This window comes from Falco biarmicus, chromosome 14 (assembly GCF_023638135.1).
Source record: "Falco biarmicus isolate bFalBia1 chromosome 14, bFalBia1.pri, whole genome shotgun sequence".
In the NCBI taxonomy this organism is placed as follows: domain Eukaryota; kingdom Metazoa; phylum Chordata; class Aves; order Falconiformes; family Falconidae; genus Falco; species Falco biarmicus.
The window spans coordinates 7563126-7588323 of NC_079301.1; the positions used below are offsets into that span (position 1 = coordinate 7563126).

At 51.2% G+C, this 25198-nt stretch overlaps 1 protein-coding gene across 1 annotated transcript in view; it reads left to right on the forward strand.

Moving 5' to 3' along the window:
• The first annotated feature begins 2092 nt into the window (after nucleotides 1-2092).
• Nucleotides 2093-25198, forward strand: part of MCF2 (MCF.2 cell line derived transforming sequence) — a 59697-nt gene continuing 36591 nt past the window's right edge. The window contains 4 exon segments of the mRNA XM_056359883.1: nucleotides 2093-2232; nucleotides 15099-15167; nucleotides 15733-15847; nucleotides 21227-21317. Coding sequence (XP_056215858.1) covers nucleotides 2112-2232; nucleotides 15099-15167; nucleotides 15733-15847; nucleotides 21227-21317 — 396 coding nt within the window. The 5' untranslated portion in view covers nucleotides 2093-2111.

The window sequence follows — 25198 nt, forward strand, 5'->3', positions numbered from 1 at the left end:
ATGAAATTAGTAGGAATTCTCCCTATACCTTCTCCCTAAGATTTAAGGATAAGGAATTGCACGCACATGAAATAAAACTCTGCAAACAGAGGTGCTGTGGGTGCCAGCCAGATTTTCCCCAGCACTGTGAAGGGGCTCTTTCCCCCGGCACACAGATGTCTATGTGCCATGCTCGGAGCGTGAACATTGTTATGGGGCCTGGGTGGGATATCCCTGGAAAAGAAATACCCGTGTTTCTGGCTGTCGTTTGCTTTTTATCCATCTCCTTATTCCTTTTATCTCAGCTTATTGTTTCTCGGGCAGGCAGAGAGTAACACTCGTCTCTGGAGGAGACAGATATGCCAAGTAGTGTCTGCCAGTGTAAAACGTGAGAAGCTGGATGGTGCCCCTGCTGAATGCATTGCTGGAATAGCTGGGCATTTACCCTGAAATGCCCGAAAGGAGGGACTGTAAGCAGCCAGGTTTCCAAAAGAAGCATCTTTGTGGCCATACAGACTTGTAAGGGAATAATGGTAAGGAAAAGCCGTGACCAGTTATCCTTCAGTTTGAGCAAACACAGCTTTTCCGTGCTGAGAGCCGGCTGATGTTGTCTTGCACCGGCTGAGTTGGCTGGAGGAGGTGCAGCTTTGGGATGTGCAGGTTTCTTGCCAGCATCCGCCGCCGTGGTCCAGCCTCGGCCGCCCGGGGCTCGGGTAGGGTGTGCTGGCTGCAGCGACCTGCTCCAGATCCAGACCCAGTCTGAACTGTTAGGTCTTCTCCTCAGAGAGCAAGAAATGGATTGATTGCCCAACCTTAGGGATAACGCTGTACCTTCTGCTGGGCTGCCTTTATTTTTCCCCCAGCCGGTGCCAAAGGTGAGGGTGTATCAGCAGTGGTGGGGAGTCCCGGCTACAGCAGGGCATCCCCTGCACGGGGATAGAACAAAAAAAGCCTTTCTGTGCTCGGATGGGCCTCATTTCTGCATGAGCTGTTGCAGTTTAGGGAAAATAGCATTCCTGCGATAAGAATACAGAAGGAATGTGGTGTGGTTGTCCTTCTTCCATGCTTGTAGCCTTGCGTACGGCTATTTTATAACCGCATTTTACTGCTGTGCACCCGAGCTGGATTTTTTGATGAGTAACTGCACATGAGCTCTCCCTGTCGCACAAGATGTGCTTTATGACCAGTCAGAAAATTGGTCAGGCTGTTGAGTTAGTGAGGATCTGCTGTGTTACAAACAAGGAGCACTGACTGAGCGGGTGGGTTTTCCTGGAAAAATTCTTTTAGCGGTGTAAGAAGAGACACAGTCTACCAAAAGACAGAGTTTTTCATACTACCACTGTCAAACCTCGGGTCCTAAATTAATAGCCCTGACTGCTGAAGTGTTGGGAAAAGGCTGCTATTATAGCAAGGAGCATAATTAAAAGGTTGTTTTGGAAAAACAGGAACATCCACCTCTTTGTGCTGCCTCCGCGGGCAGCTGAGGCTCCTGTCGAGAATGAGCTGGCACCGTCTGAACCTCAGCATGGGGGAAACTGAGGCCGGTGGGTCAGGCCAGTGCGGTGCTTGTTGCCCCGGCCAGCTGTGGCTATGGTATGGCTTAATGTAGTTCTCATGTATTGTCCAGGGAAGTTGCCAAAGTGCTGCTGGCAGAGTGAAAACACTTGGTTTGTGGGGTTTTTCCCTTGGAGAAGTGCTGGAGGCAGGGAGCGGTTCGGGCTCCTGCAGTGGGCTGGGGGGGCACTGGGGGGGGGGGGGGGGGCCGGATTGGAAAAAATAAAGGAGAAAAGGGAAGAAAGGGGGGGAAAGGGTGGGAGCGCCACCGGCGGCGGGGCGGCGGGGCCCGGGGGGCGGCGAGGCCCGGGGGGCGGCGGGGCCCGGGAGCAGCGGGGCCCGGGAGCGGCGGGCGGGCGGGCGGCGGGGCCGGGGGGCGGCGGGGCCCGGGAGCGGCGGGGCGGCGCGGGGGGCGGGCGGGGGCGGCGGGGCCCGGGAGCGGCGGGCGGGCGGCGGGGCGGTGCGGGGGGCGGGCGGGGGCGGCCTCCCGCTTCCCCCGGCCCCGCCTCGGCGGCCGCGCGGGCCCGGGGCGGCGGCGGCGACGGAGCGCTGCCGGCGGCGGAGCGGTGCCGCGGGGCATGGCCCTGGCCCCGGCCCCGGCCCCGGGCGGCCCCCCGCCTGGGGGCACCTCGGCGGGGGAGATGGAGCGCTACTACTGCCTGCTGCGGGCCGCCGCGCTGCTGGAGGCCGCCGCCGCCGGTGAGTGCCGGGGTGCGGGTGTCCCGGGGCGCGGGGAGCCCGCAGGTGCCGGCTCGGCGGGGCCGGTGGCTCGGGCGGGGGCGGCGGCGCCCCGTGTGCTGCTGGCGGGCGTCGGGCCCGGGCGCGCTGCCCCCGGTGCGCTGGGGAGGAGGGGGGCGGCGGGCGGGCAGAGGTGCTGGCCGGTGCCCGGCCTCGCCCCGGCTTCCCCCGGCCCAAGCTAAGGAAGCCTTCCCGGGGAAGTCGCATCTCCCCCCGGTGCCTGGGACGTGCCCGTTCCCGGTTCGTGGAGCAGAGGAGCAGCAGACGCGCGTAACGCGTGTGCCTCTGGGGGACACCCCGCTGCCCCCCCTGCTCCCGGGTCTCGGAGCACCGCTCCGGGCCGGGCCGGAGCGCACGGCGGGTGGGGGGTGGGCGTGTTGCTGTGGTTCTGTGGCCGCAGACCCCTCGTGTGAGAAGCGGGTGGTGTCTGCTCCCTTACCCTCGGGCTGCCCCGGCGATGTCCCTTTGATGGACAGTGATCCGCTCAGAAGCCCTGCCGAGCCCTGACTTTTTTGTTATTTTGATTTCTGGTGGGGAGAACAGTTTTTTTAGCAGCAGGGTCTTTCATAATCCAGGAAGGGTAGCTGCACCTTGGGTGGCTCCAGCCTTGCCAGAGGATGCGTACGTACTTTGTCAGGAGGTGCAGGCACTCTCTTCGTTCCTTATTTTCTCACAGCTGGCAGAGCACCTGGAGCTGTGCGAGGCACAAAAAAGACACAGTGACCCAAAAAAAAAGCTGCTAGTCTTTAATTCCAGTTTCCTTGACCTCTTGGCAAAGCACGGTTTGGGGTGCAGGAGGGATTTATTGGGGCAAAGTCACAGGTGAAGACTACCAATGTCTCACCTGCTTCTCAGGAGCGCCTTGTGTCCGTGCTCTCCTGGGATGATGCCCAGACAGTGCCTTCCACTCTGCTGTGGGCTGTCCTGCCCGCCGGACCCGTGCTGACACGGTCGTTTGCCTGCACCCTGCGACTGGGGTAGGAAAGTGTAGGTGGGGGTGGCTGCGGTCAGTTATCAAAGGATGCTGCTTGAACGGGTGTGATCAAAAAAAAGTCTGATCCTCCTTGTGCTGGTGTTGGCAACGAAACACCCACGCTGCTTGCACAGGAGCTGGGTGAGACAGGGATGGCGATGCAGATGGAGAACGTTTTCTATGAGCGATGTAATGGAAACCGGGTGAAAGCAGGCTGCGGGTTTCTCGTGAGCATGAGCCCTGTCGTCTAACCAGCTCTTGGCAGATGACCTTTATATAATGCTCGTATGAAATCAAATATCTCTACAAAGGCACACTTGTGTGGTTATAGCTGCAGGATCTGGACATGTGATTTGGCATCTATATGCGTTCTTAAAATCAAATATTGAAAAAGATACGAAGTTGAGTAAAGTTCCCCAAATCATGAGATTAAAAATAAATCGGCAGGTTTTTCCCTTTTTGCTGATTTCTGAACATTCAGCCCGATCTGGGACCGTGTTTTAACCATTTCCCTTCAGGCGTCAGTACAGGAAACTTTTTTAGTTGTTTCTAGTAGAAGTTGATGCTTCCCCCGGATCTGCCTTACAGTGGGATATAAGCCCATATGATCCCGAGCCTCTTGCAGCCATCCTCATCTCTAAAATGGCTTGGGCTCCCTCAGAGAGCTGCAGGAGTATGGGGCCAGCAGCCTCTGAAAGCTCTGTGCTGCTGTCTGTCCAGGCCCCTTTGGGTGGACCACGGAGGAGTAGTAGTCTGGGAGCAGTCAGTAGTACGTGGGATGTGCTTCCTCTCCCTGCATCACATATGCTACAACTGCAGTTTAATGGTTTATCATTCATTTACCAGGACAAAAGTGAAGTGACAGCAGGGCCGTGTGGGAGGGAAGCAACTGAAGTGTAAGATAGGGCAGGGGAAAGGAGTCTTCCAAAGCACCGTCTATGCCACCACGCCGGAGGATGCTCAGAGACACAGAGCTCCCCCCGTGTGCCTGGAGACGGGGAGTTCAGATCTCGGGTATCGCTGCTGGTCGCGTTTGTGGTAGGAGCCTTTTGTTAAAGCCGGTTTTAGCAGGTAGGGCTTGCGAGGAAATCCCAGAGATGCAGACCAGGCGAGTGCCCTCGGCCTTGTCCTGCAGATGGGTAACTTCATGCTGACTGATGCATGTCACTGTGACGGTGGTCATTTCGGTACATGTGATGAGCACAGCTCGGGTCCTGAGCTCCTCAACTTGCTCCGCTGCTGAAGCAAGAAGCAAGCTCTCCCTTCTGCCAGCTTCCCTAATGCAGTAAACCAGAAGGCCATTGCAAAACTGGGGGCAGAGGAGCAAGAGTGTGAGGAGCTGTTGTGGAAGTGGCTGGGTGGAGCTGCCTTGTCTTCCAAATCCCTTTTCCTCCCAGGGGATGCTGGACTTGGTTTTAGATGGGGGCTGAGCCAGGAGTTGCCGGGGCAGAGCTGTTCCCGGGAAGCGGCTGCACGGTGCAGTTGTCCGTCTGCTGCTCCGTGGGTGTCTGTCCAGGGGCTGCCCAGTGTGAGACAGCGTGCCCTGCCCCCCCCGCCCCCTGCTTTCTGTGCCACTGACCTTCTCCCGCAGGAAAACGGTGAGCTGGATTTGGAGGCGTGCTTTTGCTCAACAGGGGAGCGCCAGAACTGAGTATTTCCATTTAATTCAGGAAAAAGCGTTCTTAGTTTCCTTCACTTTGCAGCAGTTTCCAGGTGATGCCGTTGTGGGAACCTGGCTGTATCATTTAGTTTCCTGGCTGTATGGGCTATGAAAGCAAATAAATTGTTCCAGTGACTTCAAGGAACTTAATTCCAGGTTCCTAGGAAGGTAATGGGGCCCAAGGGTTCCATCTCCCAGGAGTGACTTTGTGCACAAAGCCGGAATTCAGCTTGGAAAAAACCACGCTTGCATGGTATTGAATGAGGATGAGAAAGTTATTGATGTGTGTATGTTTTTATTTGGCTTTGAAAGCCTTTTGTACTGAATGGGCTCTGGTTTGAAGGCTGATGATGTTGACTGGGAAGGTGTGTACTGGTGGCAGATGCTGAACACACCTTCCCCTGGCAGCTGGCAAACATGCTCCGGTGCTGATGTGCAGACACCTGCGGATGCTTTCCTGAGTCTCTCGTAGGGGAGGAGTGACTGAAATTGGGAATGGGAGAAAATTAAAAGTAGTTTGAAGCTCCTAAGTATTAGAAATGCAAGAAACTGGATTTTTCTCAACTCCCACACTGCGTTTTAATCCACCAGTGTGGGTGTTGAGAAACTTTTATTACGTTTCTTGCAATTGATGTAAATTCATGTATAGTCGAACTGGCTTTTATCTTTCACAATTTTTACTTAGTTTGGAGTGATATGAGAAGATAGTTTTTCTGATTGGACCAGAAAACATCAGAGCATCCCGGATTTTGTTCCCTCACATTAGCGGATTAGCCAGAGCAATACAGGAGCTGTAAGCCTTGTTCCCATTTAGTTTACTGTTGCTTTGCCTTTTCTGAGCAAAGCTTCCACAGTTTGTCAGCTGTTAAATCTAAATTGGAAGAGATTCCTCCACACAAAATTCCATGGTCCCCAGCACACAGGGACAGCCTGGACCTTTTAACCTCCCCTGAGTATCCTCCTCGCTGGCAGCACGGCTCAGCCCCGGCTCCTGGGGACCCTTTGGCTCACTCCAGCTTCCCAGAATTGTACTGGAGGATGATGTTCCCATGAATGTGGGTTCTTAGCTGGCTGCACCTTGTCTGGGATCCTTAGCTGGCTGCACCTTGTGCTGCTGCCAGCGATGGCCCGTGGTCAGCAGGAATGAAGTTTTGTGGGTTTTGTGTGTCAGTGAGTGACCGCAGCTGTGCTGTGCTGGTGCCCCAGGCACTGCTACTCTTTTGCAGAGGCATTTTCCTGCTGGCAGCTGCTGGAGGGATGCCCGGGAGCGAGAGGCTCCTGCCCTGGGGCTCACAGGCTTGGCCGTGGGGCGTGATCCAGGGTTGCTCTGCGCACGCCTGGACGCAGTGCCATCCTGTCCCCCTTTGGCCATGCCAGTCAGCTCCTATTGTAAGGTGATGATTCAGCTGGTCCCGTGAGGGCGTTCCTCTCTGGGACAGCCATGCTGCCCGGATGGTGTTCCACAAGCCTGGACTGTGCTGAATTAACATTTCCCCCCGTTCCTTCTCTTTTTTTTTTTTCTTTTCTTTCACAGCATTTTCTTTTGCGTTTTTGCTCTTACCCTCAGTGTATATTAATTTAAACCTTTTGAAAAGGTCATTCTAGTTTTTCAGACGCTTCGCTTATTTTTTTGCTGTATGGTTTCTTAGCTGAGCACACTCCCAGGTTGGGGCGATGGGGATGCGCCTGCGCTGAAGCATGGGCTGCAGAGAAGCCCCGGAAGGCATCCACAGGGAAGCACAGCCGCTAGGTCAGAAGCGAGGACCATCTGGTGCCGTATCCTGCCTCCTACGCTGTGCCGGAGCAGGTGCTTGGGGAGAAGTAAAAGGAAGAGCTTGCAAACAGAGTGAGCCTTTCCTTAAAATATCCTCCCCAGTCTGATGAAGGATAATGTAAGGAGTCTTTGAACCTGTTGCGGTGACCAACCCATCACGCCTAGTGATGGACTAACCCTCCTGGGGCTTTCCATGACCTTTTTGAATCCCTGGGTGTTTTTGATGTGTTTCTGCCTGATGTGGCTGCCTTGGTGTCCTGTCTGTGACACGAGACGATGCTCCCGGTGAAGTTTAAATCATGATTTTCGCTGAGGTGTGCTCACATGCAGACAGTTCCTGCGGCAGGTTGGGAAGAGGGGTCTACGTTCATGCTCATGTGGCCATGGGGGGTGGTAGCTGTACTGGGGAGCTGGAGCCGGTCCTGGTGGCTGTCCTGCCCAGGGCAAGGCTTTGCAGGGGCCAGGTCCCTTTGAAATGGTGGCGTGGCGGCTGCTGCTGTGTGTCTGTCCCATCTGGTTCTGAAGGAGGTGTTTTGCTGCTGACCTGCCTCCATAACGAGCTCTCTGAAGGCCACCCATGCCTGGCTGCCAGCACCTGAACCACCAGCTCCTCCTCAAGACAGCCTGTCCCCACGGCTCCCACCACATCCCTGGGGTGCAGCTCTTCCCGCGGCTCTGCCATCCCTTGTTCCCTGTGTTGTGCTGATGCTCTTCCCAGGAAATGATTGAGATGGCAGCACAGCCACCTTTAGAAGCGGGGTTTGCAAGTGCCTTTGCCAAGTCAAGGATTTACCAAGAGATTCACATGGGGCAGGGGGAGGTTTGCCATCGGGCTATGGGCAAAACTGGGCAAGGAACCCCATTATCTTCCTCAGGATCAATACATCACATCTTCCGGAAAAATAGACATTAATAAACCTAATCTAATCACTAATCTTTCCCTTCAAATGAAAACCCTGGTTTCAGCTGGCAGTGGTTACGGAGCAGGTGCCTGTAGGCTGAGCCCAGGGCTTGGGGGGATGCAGATGCTCCGTGCAGCCCCCAGCTGCAGCGAGGTGCGTGCTGACCCTGCGGGCAGGGGGGCACAAAGGGGCTTGCAGCAGCCGAGGGTATTGAACCTTTCTGCCATAAATATTTTAATGGGTCTTCTGTTTCACTTGCTTGGCATGGGGAACAGCTGTGCCACCTGGAATTACAAACTATTGCACGTGCCAGGTTTTACTGCAGCACCAGAAACCGTTTTTACGCTGAGATAGTTAAAGGTGAATTTGCTGTGTGTGGCTCCCCTGGACAGCAACGGTACCTCATCTTTGCAACAGGTACCCCTGGTGACTGCTGTGTCAGGGCAGGGTGACTGAGCAGCTGAACATGGGTTTGGTGCATACAAGGGTGAATGCAGCTCAGAGCTGCTGTTGGAAATGACTAATGATTTCACGTATGGCTTCTGCAACATACCTTAGATCACTTGCAAATGCAGAAGAGGACCACAGCACTCTTTGCACTTTGCAGCTGAACTTCTTGGGTGTGGAGAGAAGGAAATTTGTTTGATGCAGGGTGTGCTTTACTGTGGGGTGTTCCTCACATGGGGAGAGTTTCCCCACAGCTCTAAATCTGTGGCCAGGCTGTTCCCTCAGCTATTAAGCTGCAATTGCAACGTAAGGCTGTTAAGGCCCATGTGCTCTGCAGCTCTGGATGACTTTGGTGGAACCAAGTGGAAATGTCTCTTATTAGCAGACTCCTCTGCTTTTCTGCCCTGTGAATCTTTGGAAGCCCTTGGTGTGGGACCTGAGAGCCAGCGTGCCGCATACTCACTTGTAGGGAAAAATCCTTTGGACCCAGGTCCCCAGGGAGGAAGCCACCAAGTCCTGGCTGGTGGGCTTCACGGCTGATCGTGAGATCTTCGGTTCTTTGGTGCATCTGGAAACCAGTCCTGTGGGTTGTGGAGACTTTTTGTTGCCCAGCTGTCCAGGTTAGACCAACACCATCCGATGGTTAGTTCATCAGGGTTTCTAACACCTGCGCCTTGAGGCCAGCTCTTGCACAACCTGTAGTGATGTGGACACCTACATTGGCCTGATGGATGGGGGCTACAGGTTTCTTTTTGGCTCTTACCATTAGGCATGCTCGTGGCCCTTTGCTAGTGCCATGTCCTGCTGGCACTCGTGCCTGTTCCTGTTTGCAAATGAGGGACTGAAGGAACAGGAGACACGATTTGCTCCTGGCTAGCAAAGAGTTTGGTCCCAAAGCTGGGAAGCAGCGTCAGGACCTTGGCCGTCAGTGTTCTGCTCAGACCAGGTCCTGTAAATAAGCTTTTGGTGAACACAGCAGGTCTGGCTGACAATGTCCTATTCTCTGCTACGTGTTCTCTGATGAACGTGCAGTTCAGCATGGTGTCTCCATTAGCTTCGTGCTGCCTGGCCGGCCGCCAGCCCCTCCTGGCTCCGCTTCCCACAGATGCTGTGTAAACACCTGCTTTGCCTGTACACAGCTTCGGATCCTGTTCCTGGGCAGGCAGGGAGCAGGAGGGAGAGATGGGAGGGTAGATCTGGTGATGTGGGAATTAGGATCCTGCTCCAGCTGTAAGCTCCTCGTGGAAGCCACCGCTTGGAGACTGGGCAGGTGGGGCAGGATCCCTGGGAAGGTAGCGCTGCAGTGGGGCGCGGGCAGTAATGGCAGCTGCCCCTGTGTCACCGTGCTCTGCCCCGCTCCTTGTCTGCAGCCAGGGACAGGCAGGCACCTTCTCGCTCAGCACCGTGCTGTTGGACAGGCTCGGTGCAGATCTGCAAGCGTGCTGTTCCCGGCAGGGCAGCCTGCAGATGGTATGAAATAGTATCAGTTTTTCTCTAATAACTCCCTCTGCCTTGCTTTCTGGACGTGGTGTGCTGATAAGGAGAATGGCAATGTTTCTGGTTGTGTATTGGGTAGAATCCAAAGTCTTTTGGAATTGCTCAGTGAGAAGGCAGGGTGAGGCTCAGCTGCTCGCTGGCTGGGATGCTGCTGTGGTTCAACCCCAGCCGGCTGCTCAGCCCCACGCAGCCACCCGCTCACTCCCCCCGTGGAGGGATGGGGAGAGAATTGGAAGAGTAAAAGTGAGAAAACTCGTGGGTTGACACAAAGACAGTTTAATAGGTAAAGCAAAAGCTGTGCATGCAAGCAAAGCCGAACAAGGGATTCATTCACCACATCCCATGGGCAGGCAGGAGTTCAGCCATCCCCAGGAGAGCAGGGCCCCATCACAAGTAACAGTGACTTGGGAAGACAAACGCCATCACTCTGAACGCCCCCCCTTTCCTCCTTCCCTCCGCTTTGTATGCTGAGCATGTGTCACATGGTGTGGGACATCCCTTGGGTCAGGTGGGGTCAGCTGTCCCGGCTGTGTCCCCTCCCAGCTCCCTGTGCCCCCCCTGCTCACTGGTGGGGTGGGGTGAGGGGCAGAGCAGCCCTTGGCTCTGTGTAAGCGCTGCCCAGCAGTGGCTAAAACATCTCTGCATTATCAACACTGGTTCCAGCAAAATCCAAACCCAAGCCTTGTATTAACTACTGTGAAGAAAATTAACTCTACCCCAGCCAAAACCAGCACAGACGCGCACTGGGATGACGGAGACTTGGGCTCCCTGCAGTGAGCTGGGGCCCCGACTGCTGCCATAGGATGGATTTCTGCCATTTCTCCTGGAGGAGCTCTTTGGCTTTTTCAGATAATTAAATTTCAAGTGAAACTGTTCCCCTTACCCACAGTGAGTTCCTGGAGCGGTGGGCTGTGGGGTCACTCCGTTTGAGTTTTCTGAGTAGGTATAGCAATCCGGGCTGAGTTCGAGGGACAGATTGCCGGGCAGTGCACTCCTCAGGTACAGGGCTGTGTTTCTGTTCTTTGCCCCAGTGAATATTTCATTTTGCAAAGTGGAACAACTTCAGCAGAAGAAGCTGAAAGGGCTGCTCTCTGCGTTGCACGGGGTTCGTGGTTGGGGCACTGTGCTCTAAGGGATTTCTGTTCCCACTTCTGCGCCGAGTGGGTGGCGCAGGGATGCTCTAGTCCCCACGCCCAGCCTTGCTGATGCTCCGTGGGCTGTCCCAGCAGGCTCGCACGGATGCTGGCCTCAGACAGGGGTGCCTGGGGGAGCTGGAAGAAACCCTGCTCACTGAAACTCTCCGAGCACCAAGCAACCCAAATGCTCTTGGGTTACGTAGCTAGTTTTATGGGCATTGCCAGCCTCAAAGAAACTTCTGGAGGCAGGTGAGCTTTCTTGCAGCGGGACAACTTGAGGCAGACACTGGCTGATGATCCCAGTTAGCTCAGAAAGTCACGGAGGGAAGTGCAAATAGGCTACAAATGTGGTGATTTGTAGGCTCCCTTGACACCAAATAAATGCTGCTTTGTTGGGTGTAGATGTCCAAATGGACAAGCAGTTGAGAAGAAGCAGATCACGGAAAAGCTCAGCGTGCTCCTTTACCCTTTTCATTTGATTTACTTCAGTTTTGTTTCCTAGACTACAGCAGCAACCTTCACATGAAAAGCCGCTGTTCTTCATTCATAACAAAAGCATCTTCCAGATGGATTTATAGCTGCAAACAATATTTGGTCAGTGTTGTGAAGTGTAAGGTGCTACTACATCAGCTTGGCAGGTGCGTTACACAGCTGCTGCCTGCAGATGTGTGCCTGCAAAATTTGGAAAAGAAAACAATAGTTACCAAAAAGTAAAGCACTTTGGAGTTTAATTGAGAGGAATTTGGACTCAAGCTGTAGCTGTCCCCTCTCTGAATGTCACTGCAGACCTCTGCTGTATGTGCAAGTCCCTCCGTGCTCGAGTCTCCTCGGAAGGGAAGATCGCTGACAATAAGCATCATTCTCACAACTGCTGTCTGCACAACTGCCTGGAGATACGGTCCTGTGGGGAGCAAAGGTTCTGGACTGTGTAAACCAAATGATGGGGACAGGACAGATTCAGCAGGGTTCCCTGCTGGGCCACATTACTTTTTCTCAGCAGGGTAGAGTGCTCTGTATTTCCCCTTTGTCTTTTGCCTGCTTGGCTTCATGCATCCTCCAAACCTGTGTCATGGCAACGATCTCCTCCATAGGGGAGGCTCTGAATGCAGTAACTGCAGCAGCGTTTTATAAATACCCAGTTTAGAACCTATATAAAAAAATATAACTACACTTATGAGAATTCATCTTCCAGATGCTGCTTGTTTTCAGTAAGACCCTAAAGCCTGAGCTCATACCAACAGCGTGGGGATAGCAGCGGAGTCTGTGAAGTGCTCTGGAATGCTGCAACGTGGAGGGTCCAGGCTTGGTTTTGTACAGCACAGCTCTATTCTGTGGCAGCTGATGATCACAAAGCCTCTTTTTAAGAGAAGAGAGTGGACTTGCTTGAAACCTTCAACTTCCACTGCCTTGTGCCAAGTGAGGTGCAGCCTGGGTCTTTAAAGACCCCAGGGTCTTTTCCGTACTGTCCCAAGTGTCCTTCAAATAAGAAATCCCCAGTTTGCTGGTGAACATCAACTGAAGCCTTGTTTGAGAGGCGGATATCTTTGGTGCCGCACTGCCTTTTACTGCTCTTTTTTTCCACAGATTAATATTTGAGGACAAAGGTCGCGCTTCTGTACAAGATTTATAGCAACAGCCAACCGATGTGCCTCCGGCGCAGCCACACGCTTGCGAGTTTGATGCCAGTGCTTGATTTTCCCTAACATTTGCCCAGGAGCTGGAGTTCGATGGCCAGTGCAGAGCCAGTGCCAGGGGTGAGCTGGCCAAGGAGCGGCTGTAGTGGGACCACAATCAGCCTGTTGTTGTGCCTTGACCTTACCAAAGGGCATCCATCCTGCTCCTCCGTCACTTCTTGGATTCTCCTACCCCACAGGAGATGGGGAGGGTTTGTAAGGGAATTGCTCCCTGAGCCTTCCTTGCCTGAAGTAAAGTACGCCTGCCTAGTTTTCCCTTGAATGAGTTATTTTGGGTGCTCAACTAGGGACTGCTGTGAAGGGCCTGATTTTCTGGAGGTGCTGAGTACCCTCTTCCAAAAATGTCATCCCTTGGGAAGCGAGAAGCAAAAAGTGGTAAGGGTGCTGTAGGAATCTGGGTCTCCACCTCTGTGCCAAAGTCAAGGATGAAATTTTCAGTAGAATAAAAAGTTGGGGAGCATGGTCCTTGCTGGAAACCATGACTCCCAAGCACGGTGGGACCCCCTGTCCTATGGTGCTTTGCACCTCAAACCCCCAAATGCCCGGTCCGCTTGCCGGCGTGGCCTGGCGGTACGTGCTTGGCTGGCAGGCTGTGTGGGGTGGGGGTCGCCTGTGCCCATGTTTGCAGAGGGCACGGCACAGGGGTCCTGCCGCAGCCCCCCAGCACAGGGAGGAGTGAAACAGCAGTTGGTTTTTGCAGTTTCCATAATGATAATTGGGAAATTGCAGGTAATGGAGACGTGAGAGAATAAATGCCATGCTCAGAGGTTAAGCATGCATTTTTGAGATTATATTTATTTTCTAGAAAGAAAAGTTTGAAAATATCAGTGGGAAAATGCTACTTTTTCCCCCACCATAGTTGTCTCCAGCTTAGTTTAAGGCTGCAGTTTGTGAGGGTGTTCTCAGGAAGAATATGCCTTGCGAAGTTTTTTAATTAAGTGATTTTAAAATGTGGTGTGTGTGGTTGTTTTTTTTTTTAACCATGTAGAAGTTAACCCCCTTTCCCCAGCCTGTTTCCTGGACAGCTGTCAATAAACCAGCATGTCCCTCCCGTATCACTGCAGAACCAGAAACAAAAGCTGCATTTACTGTAAACCTGCAGCTGTGTTTGCTTTTGCTGCTGGGCACTGGAGTCACGCATGGCTGTTGTGGCACAGGGCAGAACTCTGCCCAGCTTGTGCGAGGCTGCATCCCTGGGGACAGCCGGGGTGGGCAAGGTGTGCTGGCTTTGGGGACACGTTTCACCCTGCTGCAAATGCAGGTGAGCTGTTGAACGGTCCCACACCGTTCTGTGGGAAATACCCATGCACAGCCGTGAGCTTTTGTACTTTCAAAGACCCGCACGTTTAATGTCGTCTACTTCATGTGTGGGAGCTCGTGGAGTTCTTAAATGTGAATTTTATCAGTATGAAACGGTTGACCTGGGGAAAAAATAATAATCAACTAATAGAAAAGAAATCTGTGGCCACTGCTTGTCCTCAAGTGAGGTGAAGCAGTTGAATGAGAGAGAAATATTTGAAATACCATTGCAAGACAAACTTCTTTCTTACCAAGACCAATTCTGGGGCCTGTTAAAATCAAGAATGTTTCTGTAGATGCCAGTGGGGCTGAGGCTCGACCCTTAACAAACAAAAATAACATTTTTATCTACAAGAGGGGAAAGCAGCAGCGGGTGCACAGAAAAGCAGGGAGCCGGCAGGGGCTGTAGGAGGCAGGGCACCCCCAGCTCCACACCTCGGGGCTGCACAGCCTGCAAAATCCCTAGGTAAAGTAGGAGTTACCAGAAAGCTTTTGGAAAAAGGGAAATAGAACAAATATCTATGATGCTGGAGTGTGCTGAAGTATGCAGCCTGTGTGATTTAAAACAGCTAAAAGATTACTCCCTAGGACCAACTCTGTAAAATAATCAGTGTTTAAAATTTGATTATCAGCAAGCACAAGGACTTTAATCTGTATGGATGTGCTCTAAAGCATTTATTTGCAGGAACAAGGATGCTTAATATTTAGCTATCATTTCATTTATAGATAATCCAGAAATATGTCTGCCAGCTATAAGCTCCTCCTGTGTCAATCTGTTTTTTGTTTCCTTCTCCCGGGGAAAGGTAAAATTATGTATATTGTTCCGATGTGCTTCATTGCCACTGAAATGGTCAGCGTGCTACATATGGTATTAAGACAGCCTATCCCATTATTTAATTAAAAAGAAATCCAATAACCGAACGCAAGAACAACCTTTCCAATGCATATGTCCCCACGCCTGATGAAAACATGATTTCAGAAGCTTATTTGCTCAAAATTAAAGACTGTTACAGTCTGAAAACCCAACCTTGTTCCCAGCGTGGCAGCCTTGGACACTGCTGTTCTCAGCAGAAACCTCAGACCATTATGTTGCCAAGGCTGGGAAGCACTGGGGGAGTTTGTAGAATAGGGGGTTGACATCATAACTCCAAAATATAAAAATTAACATTGGATACACCCTGTTGAAGGGAGAGCACTCAAACTCCCAGGCATCCCTTAGTACGTTTGCTAGAATAACTTGCTGCTGACTTAGGGCATTTGCCCTGTTAAGAGTCATTAAAACCATTGGTTTCTAGAAGATCCATATATCTTTTGTTTGGAAATTTCATGTATGATTTAGGGAAGCTGCGTTTGGTTCAAGTCCCACCTATGGGTTAAAACATTGATAAACGTATTTGCTGTGGATTTTTCCTTCCTTTTTGACGGCTGCTTTTGCTTTTTTCCAGAAACCGCAATACCCATCTGTGCAAAGGACATCAGTGATGACCTGATGAAAGAGTTTGCTTTTCTTTCTGGTGAGTACAGTGAACTTCTCCAGGGTCTGTCCATGTGGTAATTAAATACTCCAGATGAACTTCCATGCTATTTGGCTAAATGATACTCCGCACGGGATATTATCCATCAGGTAGTCTCCAGTGCCACTAGAAATGTTGTTAATAAAACATTGAGGCAGTTTGAAAGAGCATATTAGGTTTCTGTCTCAAGCCATACTGTAAAATATTCTTACCTTCAAACGCTCAACACATTAACAAGCGTTTTGCTTTGAAATGTATTTCTGTAGGCTCCAGACCAGTGTGATGATTTATCCTTGTATTTCTGACTTCATTTGCTGTCCCATGTAAAGTATGCTCAGTAAATAAAAGGAAATATCTGGTACCCAATATGTTTGTTTCTACCACCTATGTGTGTGTGTTGGACTTGAAATCAGAGGCAGGATTTGGCCTGATTTTGCTCTCTGGTAATGTAAAAAAGCCTCTGTGATGATGGCAGCATGTTTTCTGACCTGACTGGTGGACCTGGACTTGGCTGCTGGCTCTCCTCGAAAGCACGCCCAGGGAAGCATCCTTGTCTTTGTTCCAGGTGGCCGAGGGAAAGACAAGGCTTGGATTATCACCCTTCCTGATAACGCTCGCTTCAACGAGGTGCCCGAGGAGATCGTATCTAAAGTCTTAACATACCTAACATCAGTCCCGAGGTATGTGGCTCCCTTCTAGCTCTTGCCTGTGATGGGCAGAGGTGTTGGTCCTGCCTGGGTCAAGCAGGGGATCTTCAGGACGGTGCCACGCATGGAGGTGAGGGGCGTCTTCAGCCCTCAGACCAAGTAGGAGGGAGAAGATGAATGATGCAAGCCCTTACGGTGTCCAGGCGTGGTGTTTATGTGCCACTAACTGCAGAGTAAAAAGTGGACATCACCCCTTATGACTTGTCGACCTGCATGTATCATAAATTTAGTTTATTAAGTTTCTAATTAACAGCAAGCTTTCCTGAAGCTTTGACATGCGTCACCACTGAAATATGCCATGCCACTGCAGAATAATATTGTGACACGTACAAATAGAGCGTCATTACTGTGGAAAGAGAGAAATGTAACAGGAGGAAGAGACTAATTACAGGCACAAACCGTTTGGGGTCCCCATTACCCGCGATGGCTCAGCAGCGTGCCACAGCTCCCATTACCCACCTCTGGCTCGGGGTTAAGCAGCTGACAGCCTGCCCGTGCCACATACAGGGCTGTATGCTTAGATTAATGGCCCTCATATTTCTTGCTGCTGAGCCTGGTGACTCAGTTACCTGGAATGCTTAATTTCCTTGAATAATGCCCATTTTGGCAAATTTCTTCCTGCAGGGAGAGCAGGTTGACAGCAGCTACATGGGAGCTTTCCATCGACAGCTGCCTGGGAAGAAATACCGTGTGCTTAGCCACCTCTGCAGGAAAAAAAAAAAAGCGCCTTTAATTCCGCTGTCCTCTTTTTGGATGGACTCTGAAGGTGTGTGGGCTCCTGGCCCGCAGAGCACTGTCCCAGCGTGGACAGGAGCGCGCCATGGTGTGTGCTGGCCAGAGGGGTTTCTCCTCCACGCTGTGCAGGCAGCCTCTTCAGTGCATCTGCACTTCCCAGCTCTGCCCAGTTTCTCCAGGGCTTCTTATTTCATATGGCTGTGAACACCCTAGCATTAGCGTGATGAGCAGTCTTGCTGTCCCTGTAATAGGTCAAACTCAATCAAGAAGCTAATGAGAGCTGCGAGCTTGCTGGTGATTCAAACGTGTTCAGCATGTTTTTAGTAAAACCACTTTAATCATGCTTCTTTGCTCCTCCTGCCACCGTAACAGCCTGCCTCAACACCTGACCATCTTAAAAACATGTGCTTTTTAACATTTTGGAGTGGAAAAGGCTGTGGTGTTGGGGAGCAAGGAAAAGCATCATATAGGTGAGGGCGGAAGACGTGTGTCAGCTCTGGTACCCCTGGGTACATGTCCCTCAGTGGCATCACATCACAGGATCAGAGCTCAGGATCAGCCAGAAAGTCCCTAAAAGAGGTCAGTATTTGACCTGCGTGTCAGAGTTAGCTGTGGGTGCACCGACACTTCCCTCCCACGTACCTGTGGATGGGTACGGGCAGGTCAGACCCCACATGCAGTGCCTTTCCTACGCAGTCGGTAGCAAGGACTGCGTGCTGTCCTACTGACGCTGGTCTGAGGAAACCTCATGGGGCGTCAGGTTTGTAGTATTTTGGGAAGCTGAATTTCATGAAGCATTTTTCTCCTGGAAATAATTGTTAGATAAAGGAGATGGATGCTGTAAGCTACTCTTGGCTTTGCAGGGTGAGTGCGTTAATAACAGACCTAGGAGGAAGGTGAGTCTTGTAGGCAAGTTCATTTTACTTTAGGATTCCTGGGAACCATGCTGCAGGCAGGAGGCAGCTGTGGGAAGTGCCTGTGGAAGAGCTGTACAGGAAAATAAGGAGCAGGTCTCCACCTTCCATGGTCTGCATATCCAACTGAAAATGTGCATGGTGGGCTACCTGCCTGCAACAGCCCTGTGTGATGGTGTGCTTGAAGGAGGGCACAGGTAAGTGTGACAGATCCTGGTGACTTGCAGAAAGGAGGCCGTAAGAGTGATAAAGCAGCACTTGAGCCAGGCTTGCATTAAAGACAGTGTAGACTTTGCAGCAAATACTGATCTTTTGTGTACCCTAGAATAATTAATTTCTTCCATGCAAGTCAGAACTTCAGTAGAAGCTTTAAGAAAAAAAAACACCAAACCAAACAATTGAGGTCAGTTATGGTCCATGTAAGATTGTTATTAGAAAAAAACTGTCCCAATTAAAGTAAAAGAAAAATAATGCTATCTTTGAAAAATGAAAAATTCCTGCTGTGCACAGCATTGGTGCAGCCTCATCTTGAGCGCTGTGTGCAGCTCTGGGCCCCACCACTGTAAGAAGGGTGTGAGGGTCCTCGAGCGTGTCCAGAGGGGGACAGCTAAGGTGGTGAAAGGGCTGGAGGGGATGTCCTGGGAAGAGCAGCCAAGGGCTTCGCGCTGGGCTGGTTTGGAGGAAAGGAGGCTGAGGGGCAACCGCAGTGCTCCCCACGGCTTCCTGGGGAGGGGACGTGGAGGGGGAGGTGTTGAGCTCCTCTCGCGGGGATCCAGCGATAGGACAAGTGGGAACAGTTCAAAGCTGCTCCAGAGGAGGTTTGCACTGGACATGAGGAAGTGTTTTTTCACCGAGGGGGTGGTCAGTCACTGGATCAGGCTTCCTAGAGAGGCGGTTGATGCCCCAAGCCCACCGGTGTTTAAGAGGCATTCGGACCATGCCCTTACCGATATGCTTTAACATTTGGTCAGCCCTGAACTGGTCCAGCAGTTGGACCAAGTGATTGTTGTAGGTCCCTCCTGACTCAAACAGTCCAGTCTGGTGTAGTCTTCTTTAACCCTCCAGCTTTTCGGTATTCAGACAAGCTCTGCCATGTTTCACTTAGATGGGGACATGAAGTACCAAGTTTAGAGCCATGGCTGATAACACGCAGTAGTAACGCAGCGAAGGGTGCTGTGGACTAGAAGTATCTCTGAATTTAAGTATCAGGCAGCGGGTCCTGACAGCATGCCCTGATCCCACAAGGAGTGTCTCACTCCTGTGATAAATCTCACAACTTCAGACTCTGGGATCTGATTTCAGGTCCTCCTGCAAAACATCCCAAGTCTTTATTTTTAGTCTGGTGCGTTCTGCAACACATACAAAATTAAGGTTAAGAAAAAAACCCGCCAAAGTGACAACAAGCACCCAGAGAGAAAGAATCCTCAATCTGGCTAACTGTCTTCATCTTTCTGCTGCTGGATGCAAATGAACACCCCTTGCAGCCTCGGTGAGAAAGCATTGATTTATTTTTATTGTCGGCCTGCAAGGTACGTTGCAGGACTGGAAATCTGATAAACCTGCAAGGCCTGGGTTGCAAATAGGCACAGACTTGCTCCACTAGCCCCAGAATAAGTTAAAAATTTCCCACAGTAGGTTTCAAGGCTTTTGGACAGCTGGGAACTTTCTTCTTTGTGTCTGTAAGGGAGCTGATAAAAGTAAATTAGCATGCTTGGAGGCTACTGTCTGAATATAACCTTGTCCTGAGTAAATGGCATACTTTGGCATACTTCTATTAACTGACAATGCACTACAGTCTGGCTGCCTTTTCTAAATTACTTGGATTCTGGGTTTTTTTTCTTCAGGTTTTATTATGATGAGAGCAGTGCTGTGTAAATGCTATTAATTTTTTTATTATTTTTCTTTTCCCCAGTTGCAGCCTGTTGGGGAAATACCATGAGCAGTTGGGGAATTGTTTCTCAAAGGACAGAGACCTACCTTTTAGAGTTTTGGGGTGTGCTGAAAAACCAAAGGGTTTTATTTTTACCTTGAAGAAAAGAATCCTTTTGCCCCACGCTCCCACTGCCTGGGTCATTTAACTCTTGGTGGGGCTGAGCAGAGCTGGCAGTAACCTGCAGAACCATCTCATGTTGCTAAAACTATTTTAGCTAGAAAAGGTTTTGGCAGAAAAGCCATGCCTGATCCAGCTCGTAATGTGTAACCTCAGGCTTTATTACCTGCAGAAGTTCTGTGTTCGACCCCTGGGCGCGACAGGACATTTGTTTGCTCTGCTCTTTTTTGCTGCACCTCAATGGCCATGTATACCTTTGCATGGAACCTTTGCTCTTTGGGTGTGGCACTGGAGATCCATAAGATGTATTTGTAGGATAGTTTAGGAGTTGGGCACCTCTACCTATCTTCAGTCAATTGTTTTTATGAGCCAAAAGGAATTTTAGTGGTTGGTTTGGTTTTTTTTTCCCTCAGGCTAGCTGATAATTGCTTTTAAACGTATTGGTCAAAAGTGTGGTTATAACAGACCAAAGCAGCAAGATGTGCATTGTATGAAAGCTCCTGCACTGGCTTTGGGTGCCTTTTTTTTTTTTTTTTTTTTTTTTTTTTCTGTAGCGAGGTTGCCAAGTATTGTCTGCCATGTAATAGTTCTGAGTAATCCACCATGTGGTTTTGCTTGCCAAACACAAGAATTACTGAAGACGCTGCTTGCATGGGGCCATGCCCAGCGCAGATACCTGACCCAGCTCTCAAGAGCCAGCATGTGTACTGGGAGCCTCTCCACGGCACTGAGACGCCTGGGTAGGGTGGTGTGGGACACGGCTATCCTGTTTCAGCATCTGCAAAATAAATATTGTAAATATGACCTGAGTATCCTGTAAATACACTCACATCAGAGGACTTGGTTCCAAGCTGGCATACCCTTACTTATGTGCAAACGTGATTCCAGTTTGTAATGCAGACTGCCCTGGAGTGTGTGCTGTCACGCCTTGTGCCTGGCGGAGCTCTGCCCAGCTAGCCTGGGCAGGCAGCGTGTGAATTACAGACAGGAGCTCATCTGCACGTTAGGTCACCTGCCAGACTGGGCATCCCTGGTACTGCTGGCTCGCCGGGTGAGACTGGGGATTTCAAAGAAACTTGAAGGGTCTGGGTGTCAAAAGGGATGTCAGGAAGCCTGTGCTTGCCAAGCAAACCCGAGTGTGTTGGAAAGTGCCTCCTAGCAATTGCTTCCTTTCCAGCAGGCCCGGGAGGTGCTGGGGAAGCCCCGACAGCCTATTTCAGCACCAGCTCCCCCTCTCCCCCTGCCAAGCTGGCATAACCCTTCCCTGGCTCAGTGTCACCTCACTTGCCTTGCGCCAAAACAAGTCATCGCTTGGTTGCTGGCCACCCCCGAGCTGCTCAGCAGGAGCACAGCTGCCTCTGACCTCCACAAAGTCCTTCTGAAGACCAGTGAGGGTTTCAAGGGCAACCTGTTGTCTCCACCTCCCATGCAGTTCAAAGGTGATGCTTCACCCTCAGCTTACTGTCAGGTGGGCTTCCCAAATTTCTTGCTGGAGTCTGCTCAGGGAATTTTTTTCATAGGGCATTTCAGCAATTGTGGAAATGTCAAAATGTGGTTTGCATTCCATGTTCTTGGGTTTGGTTTTTTTTGGGGGGGAGCGGAGTCACATTCCCTCAAAAGTTGTCTGGTTATTGGTATTTTCTTATTTCGTAGTCGACATGAGTCCGACACCAAATTTATCCTAATCCTGGATAGAAGATTGGACACATGGGCGTCGGTCAAACTGACTCTCCAAAAAATAGCAGTAAGTCCTCTTTAATGTTCATTTCTTCTAATGTAATAAGTCATCGTGCCCATTATGTACCACTTTCAGAAAGCGCTGGGAACCAGGAGCAGTGATGCTAGTGCTTTCTCTCTAGGTAGTATTTTGTTTTATGGCCCTATAATTAATTCAGACATAGCTCCATGCCCCATTTGAGTGCGTAAATGAACTGTTTGAGTATTAGCTCATTCATTTGCTTGTTTTCTGTGCTTTTTCATAGTGGTTCAGATGTGTTTTGTGCCATGTTCTGTGCTTTTGACGGGTGGAAATTTGGCTTCATGTTCTTTCTAGACACTTGTTATTAGTGAGACTGTATTTTACCTAATTGTCAGTGACTGAAAGTGTTAGGTTCTTAAAGCAAACTTCACAAGCGTTTGTATGTGGGCATGGGTGGAAAATCTATTTTAAATGTGTATGTATGCCTTCATGTATTTTAAATATCTATTATACATGTTTATGTGCTACGCACCATTAGCATATAACCCATCTGAACATACCTCAAAAGTAATCTTTCTGCAACTCAGCAATGCATCGTGTCTTATGAGAGCATGGCGTTATGGTATTGCATGCAGGTGCAGAAAAGTCATGTTTATAGATGCATGGATAGGTAGGAGCTAATTGGTAAATGCTTTCCAAACCAGACCATGCCATGTGGGTAAGTCAATGAAGATATTCTGGGTGTATTATTATTGCCTTTGTTTCTGCTTACAATTACTGAACGGTTAAGGACACTGATCCGTCTGATAGAGGATGAAGTAAACTTGATGAGGTATGTACTGAGAAGGAAAGCTCTCACCTGATTCTGGTTAGATTTGATAAAGTTAGATCTTAACACTGTTTTAAGTAGTTAATACTAGTACAGCTGAACTTGGTGTTAAGAATGTCTGACTTTGATGGTGTTTTGCTAACAGGTGCCCTGGGAAGAGAGGGTTACCTTTTTGCAGTGTGCACCACATACTGCTGTCGATATTTTGGGTTCTGACTTTCTGAAATGTGATAACCTGAATTTCCAAGTATGGTTACCATACCATTAGAGGCAAAGCAGCATTTAAGAAGTAGTTCTTTAAAGTGTTCATCAAAATTCCATTCTGCTGCCACTTTTTGAACAGGTGCTAGTACGAAGAGCATCCTTTAAGGATGATGTAGTTGCTTTGCGTAGTTTGGAAGTGGCAGCGGTGAAAAAATCCCGCCCTCATTTGTAGCTTCTACTGAAGTGTCACTCATTTTGTGTTTAATAAGAAAAATGCAATTATTGTGTGACCTTTGAGCATGTATTATGTTTGTGTCCCTGTATGCGCTGCGTGTCCCTGTAGAGAAGTGGCTTTGCCTGCGGTGCCAGGGCTGTGTGTGCAGATGCGGTGGGGGTGCTCTGTGTGCAGAGGGGTGAGCAGCAGGAGACCTGTGTCCATTGCAGCTGGAGGCTCGGGCATTGCCTTCAGAAAGGGTCTGGCCCTGGAGGGCTGCCTGTGTTCAGGAGGCGTTTGACAGGACTTGCCTTTGCGCAGCTGACACTAAAGGTTAAACCTTGATTTCCTTCCAATCATACACCCGTGCTGCAATTAAAAAAAAATAATCTTTTTTCTTCTATCTGTGTGTAATTCTGGCATAAGGAAGCGCAAATAAAGCTGAATGTGAAAAACAGAGCGTCCTATTTTTTTCGGCCCATGTAGATGCCATCGCAGCTCTGCGGTTGTGCGTCTGATCCGGAGCAGTTCGGTACCGGGCCGCACGGGTTTTTGTTTAACCCTTTGTGCGGCCTCCGCCGGCAGGGCCGAGCAGGGCTGAGCCGGGCAGCGCTGCCCTGGGGGGGCCGAGCCCTGCAGCCGGGGCCCGGGCTCGGTTTTGGCAGGAGCATCCTCCCCGCCCGCCGCCCCCGCCCCGGCCCCGCACGGCGCCGCCCCGCACCCTCGAGCTGGCGGCGGGGGGGGCGCGGGAGATCCGCTCCCCGCGGGAAGGCGCCGGCCCGGCTGCGGGCTGAGCGGGGCGTTCCACCTTAAACAGCGGCCCGGCGCCGGGGCGGCGAGCGGGGCTGCCCGCCGGGAGCCGGCCGCCGGGGCTGCGCGCCGTGCCGCCCGCCGGAGCGGGGAGCGGGGGGCGGGCGATGGCGGAGGCGAGCCCGCGGCGGGGCGGGCGGCGGGCCGGCGGCGCTGCGGTAAGGCCGGGCCCGGCGCGCTGCGGCGGCCGCGGGCGGGGGGGCGGCGGGGCGCGGGGGTGGCGGGCGCGGTGCGGGGCCGGGCGCGCTGCCGGGGGCCGGGAGCGGTGCAGCCGCCGGGGAAGGGTCGCGGCGCCGCGGCGGTGCGGGCGGGGTCTGGGGCAGGGATGCCGAGGTGGGGGTCCCCAGCTCTCCCTGCGGGGGACGGCAGGGAAGCGGTAACTCCACGGGGACCGCTGGCCTCGGGCTCACCAACAAACTTGGGGCAGATCCTGCGTTTCCATTATGCTTATTGATATCCAGCTTCACGAATGCCCCAGCGACCAGCAGGGAAGAACGCTCCCTGAAAACGGAATTCCCAAAATTAGGAAAAAACCGACATTAAATGTCTCGGGGTGAGATGCTCGCTAAGGAGGTAATGACGGGGATGCTCTCCACGCGTGCCCTTCCTTGTGCTTTATTAGCCCGGGTTGTCTGTGCTGGTTTTGTGGGGGCTCTGTGCGCAGTTACAGCTGAGCGTGTGGTTAAACAAGTTGCTGAACCGAGGCCTTAGGGCAGGTGCCTTCATGTCCTCTGAAGGGGAAGGATGCTCTGAGCATGGGCTTTGGCCGGCGAGGTAGTTACTCGTAGGGAAATGTTGCCAACTGCCTGATTTAGTGGAATTGCGCCCATAGTTTCCTGCCTTCCCTGGTGTGCTGCAGGGGAATAGCGGAGGGTTCTTTCAGGTCTTCTGTTACATAAACCCGAGTCTGTCAAACACACGAGGCTCTTTGTAGCATTATAAATAATAAGATAAAACATAAGGCAAGATTGAGGACCCTGTTGTCCTTGCTTTCTTGAATATATTGCGAGGAAGGGTTTTTTCCCAGCAGTACCTTCAGTATTGTTAGAGTTCAGTTTGCAGGTAACTTATCTACCCTTCAGCCCTTAGAAAAATTAGAATTCTAACAGTGACTACGAAAGATACAGTTCCTTCAGGGATGCTATTTCTGAGGAATTACTGGTCTGTCTTTGTTTATATATATATATATATATATTTAATATTTCATCTTTTCTCTTAAGTCTGTAAAAGGGCACGGGACATGGTTTGGTTGGTGGCTGTCTTTCTGCAAACTTACTTTTGGGCTTGTTTGGTTTTTTCCATGCTTGAAATGCATTAGGTATCATTTGCAAAGCTGTAGTTCTTGTTCTGTAGCTGCTTATAAGTGCTGACCTTGATCCTATGTGTCTAAGATCAGCTGAAAAATCCTCAAATGCTTTCTAAACTGAATGGAAACCTGTCCTGGAAACCCAGCTACTTCTGAGGTGAAACGTATCAAGGAGCAAAAGGGGTACAGTTGTCTGTGTGGGGGGCATAAAGTTGTATCAAAGAAGAGTTTGCCTCTGTTGTGGTTGTGGCAGAAGGACGTGAATGCCAGCTTATGGTCTCTTCTTGTATGTTGTGTGGAACATGTGGGTACCCTGCATCCACAAAACCCAAGGTGGTCAAAGGCACCTTTGCCCTCAGAGAGGTGTCGCACACCTTATTGCTGTTGCATGGAGTTTGGGCAGGCGGCTCCGCTTGCCTCCTGATTACTGGTCCATGTTGCTAGAGCTATGGGTTTCCTGCCAAGGGCTCATAGAACAAGATGGTCAAAGCCTGCAGGATCCCATGGGGTGGGGTGGTTTGGAGACCCAGGCCTCTCCTCCAGGGAGCCTGCTCTGCGCACGA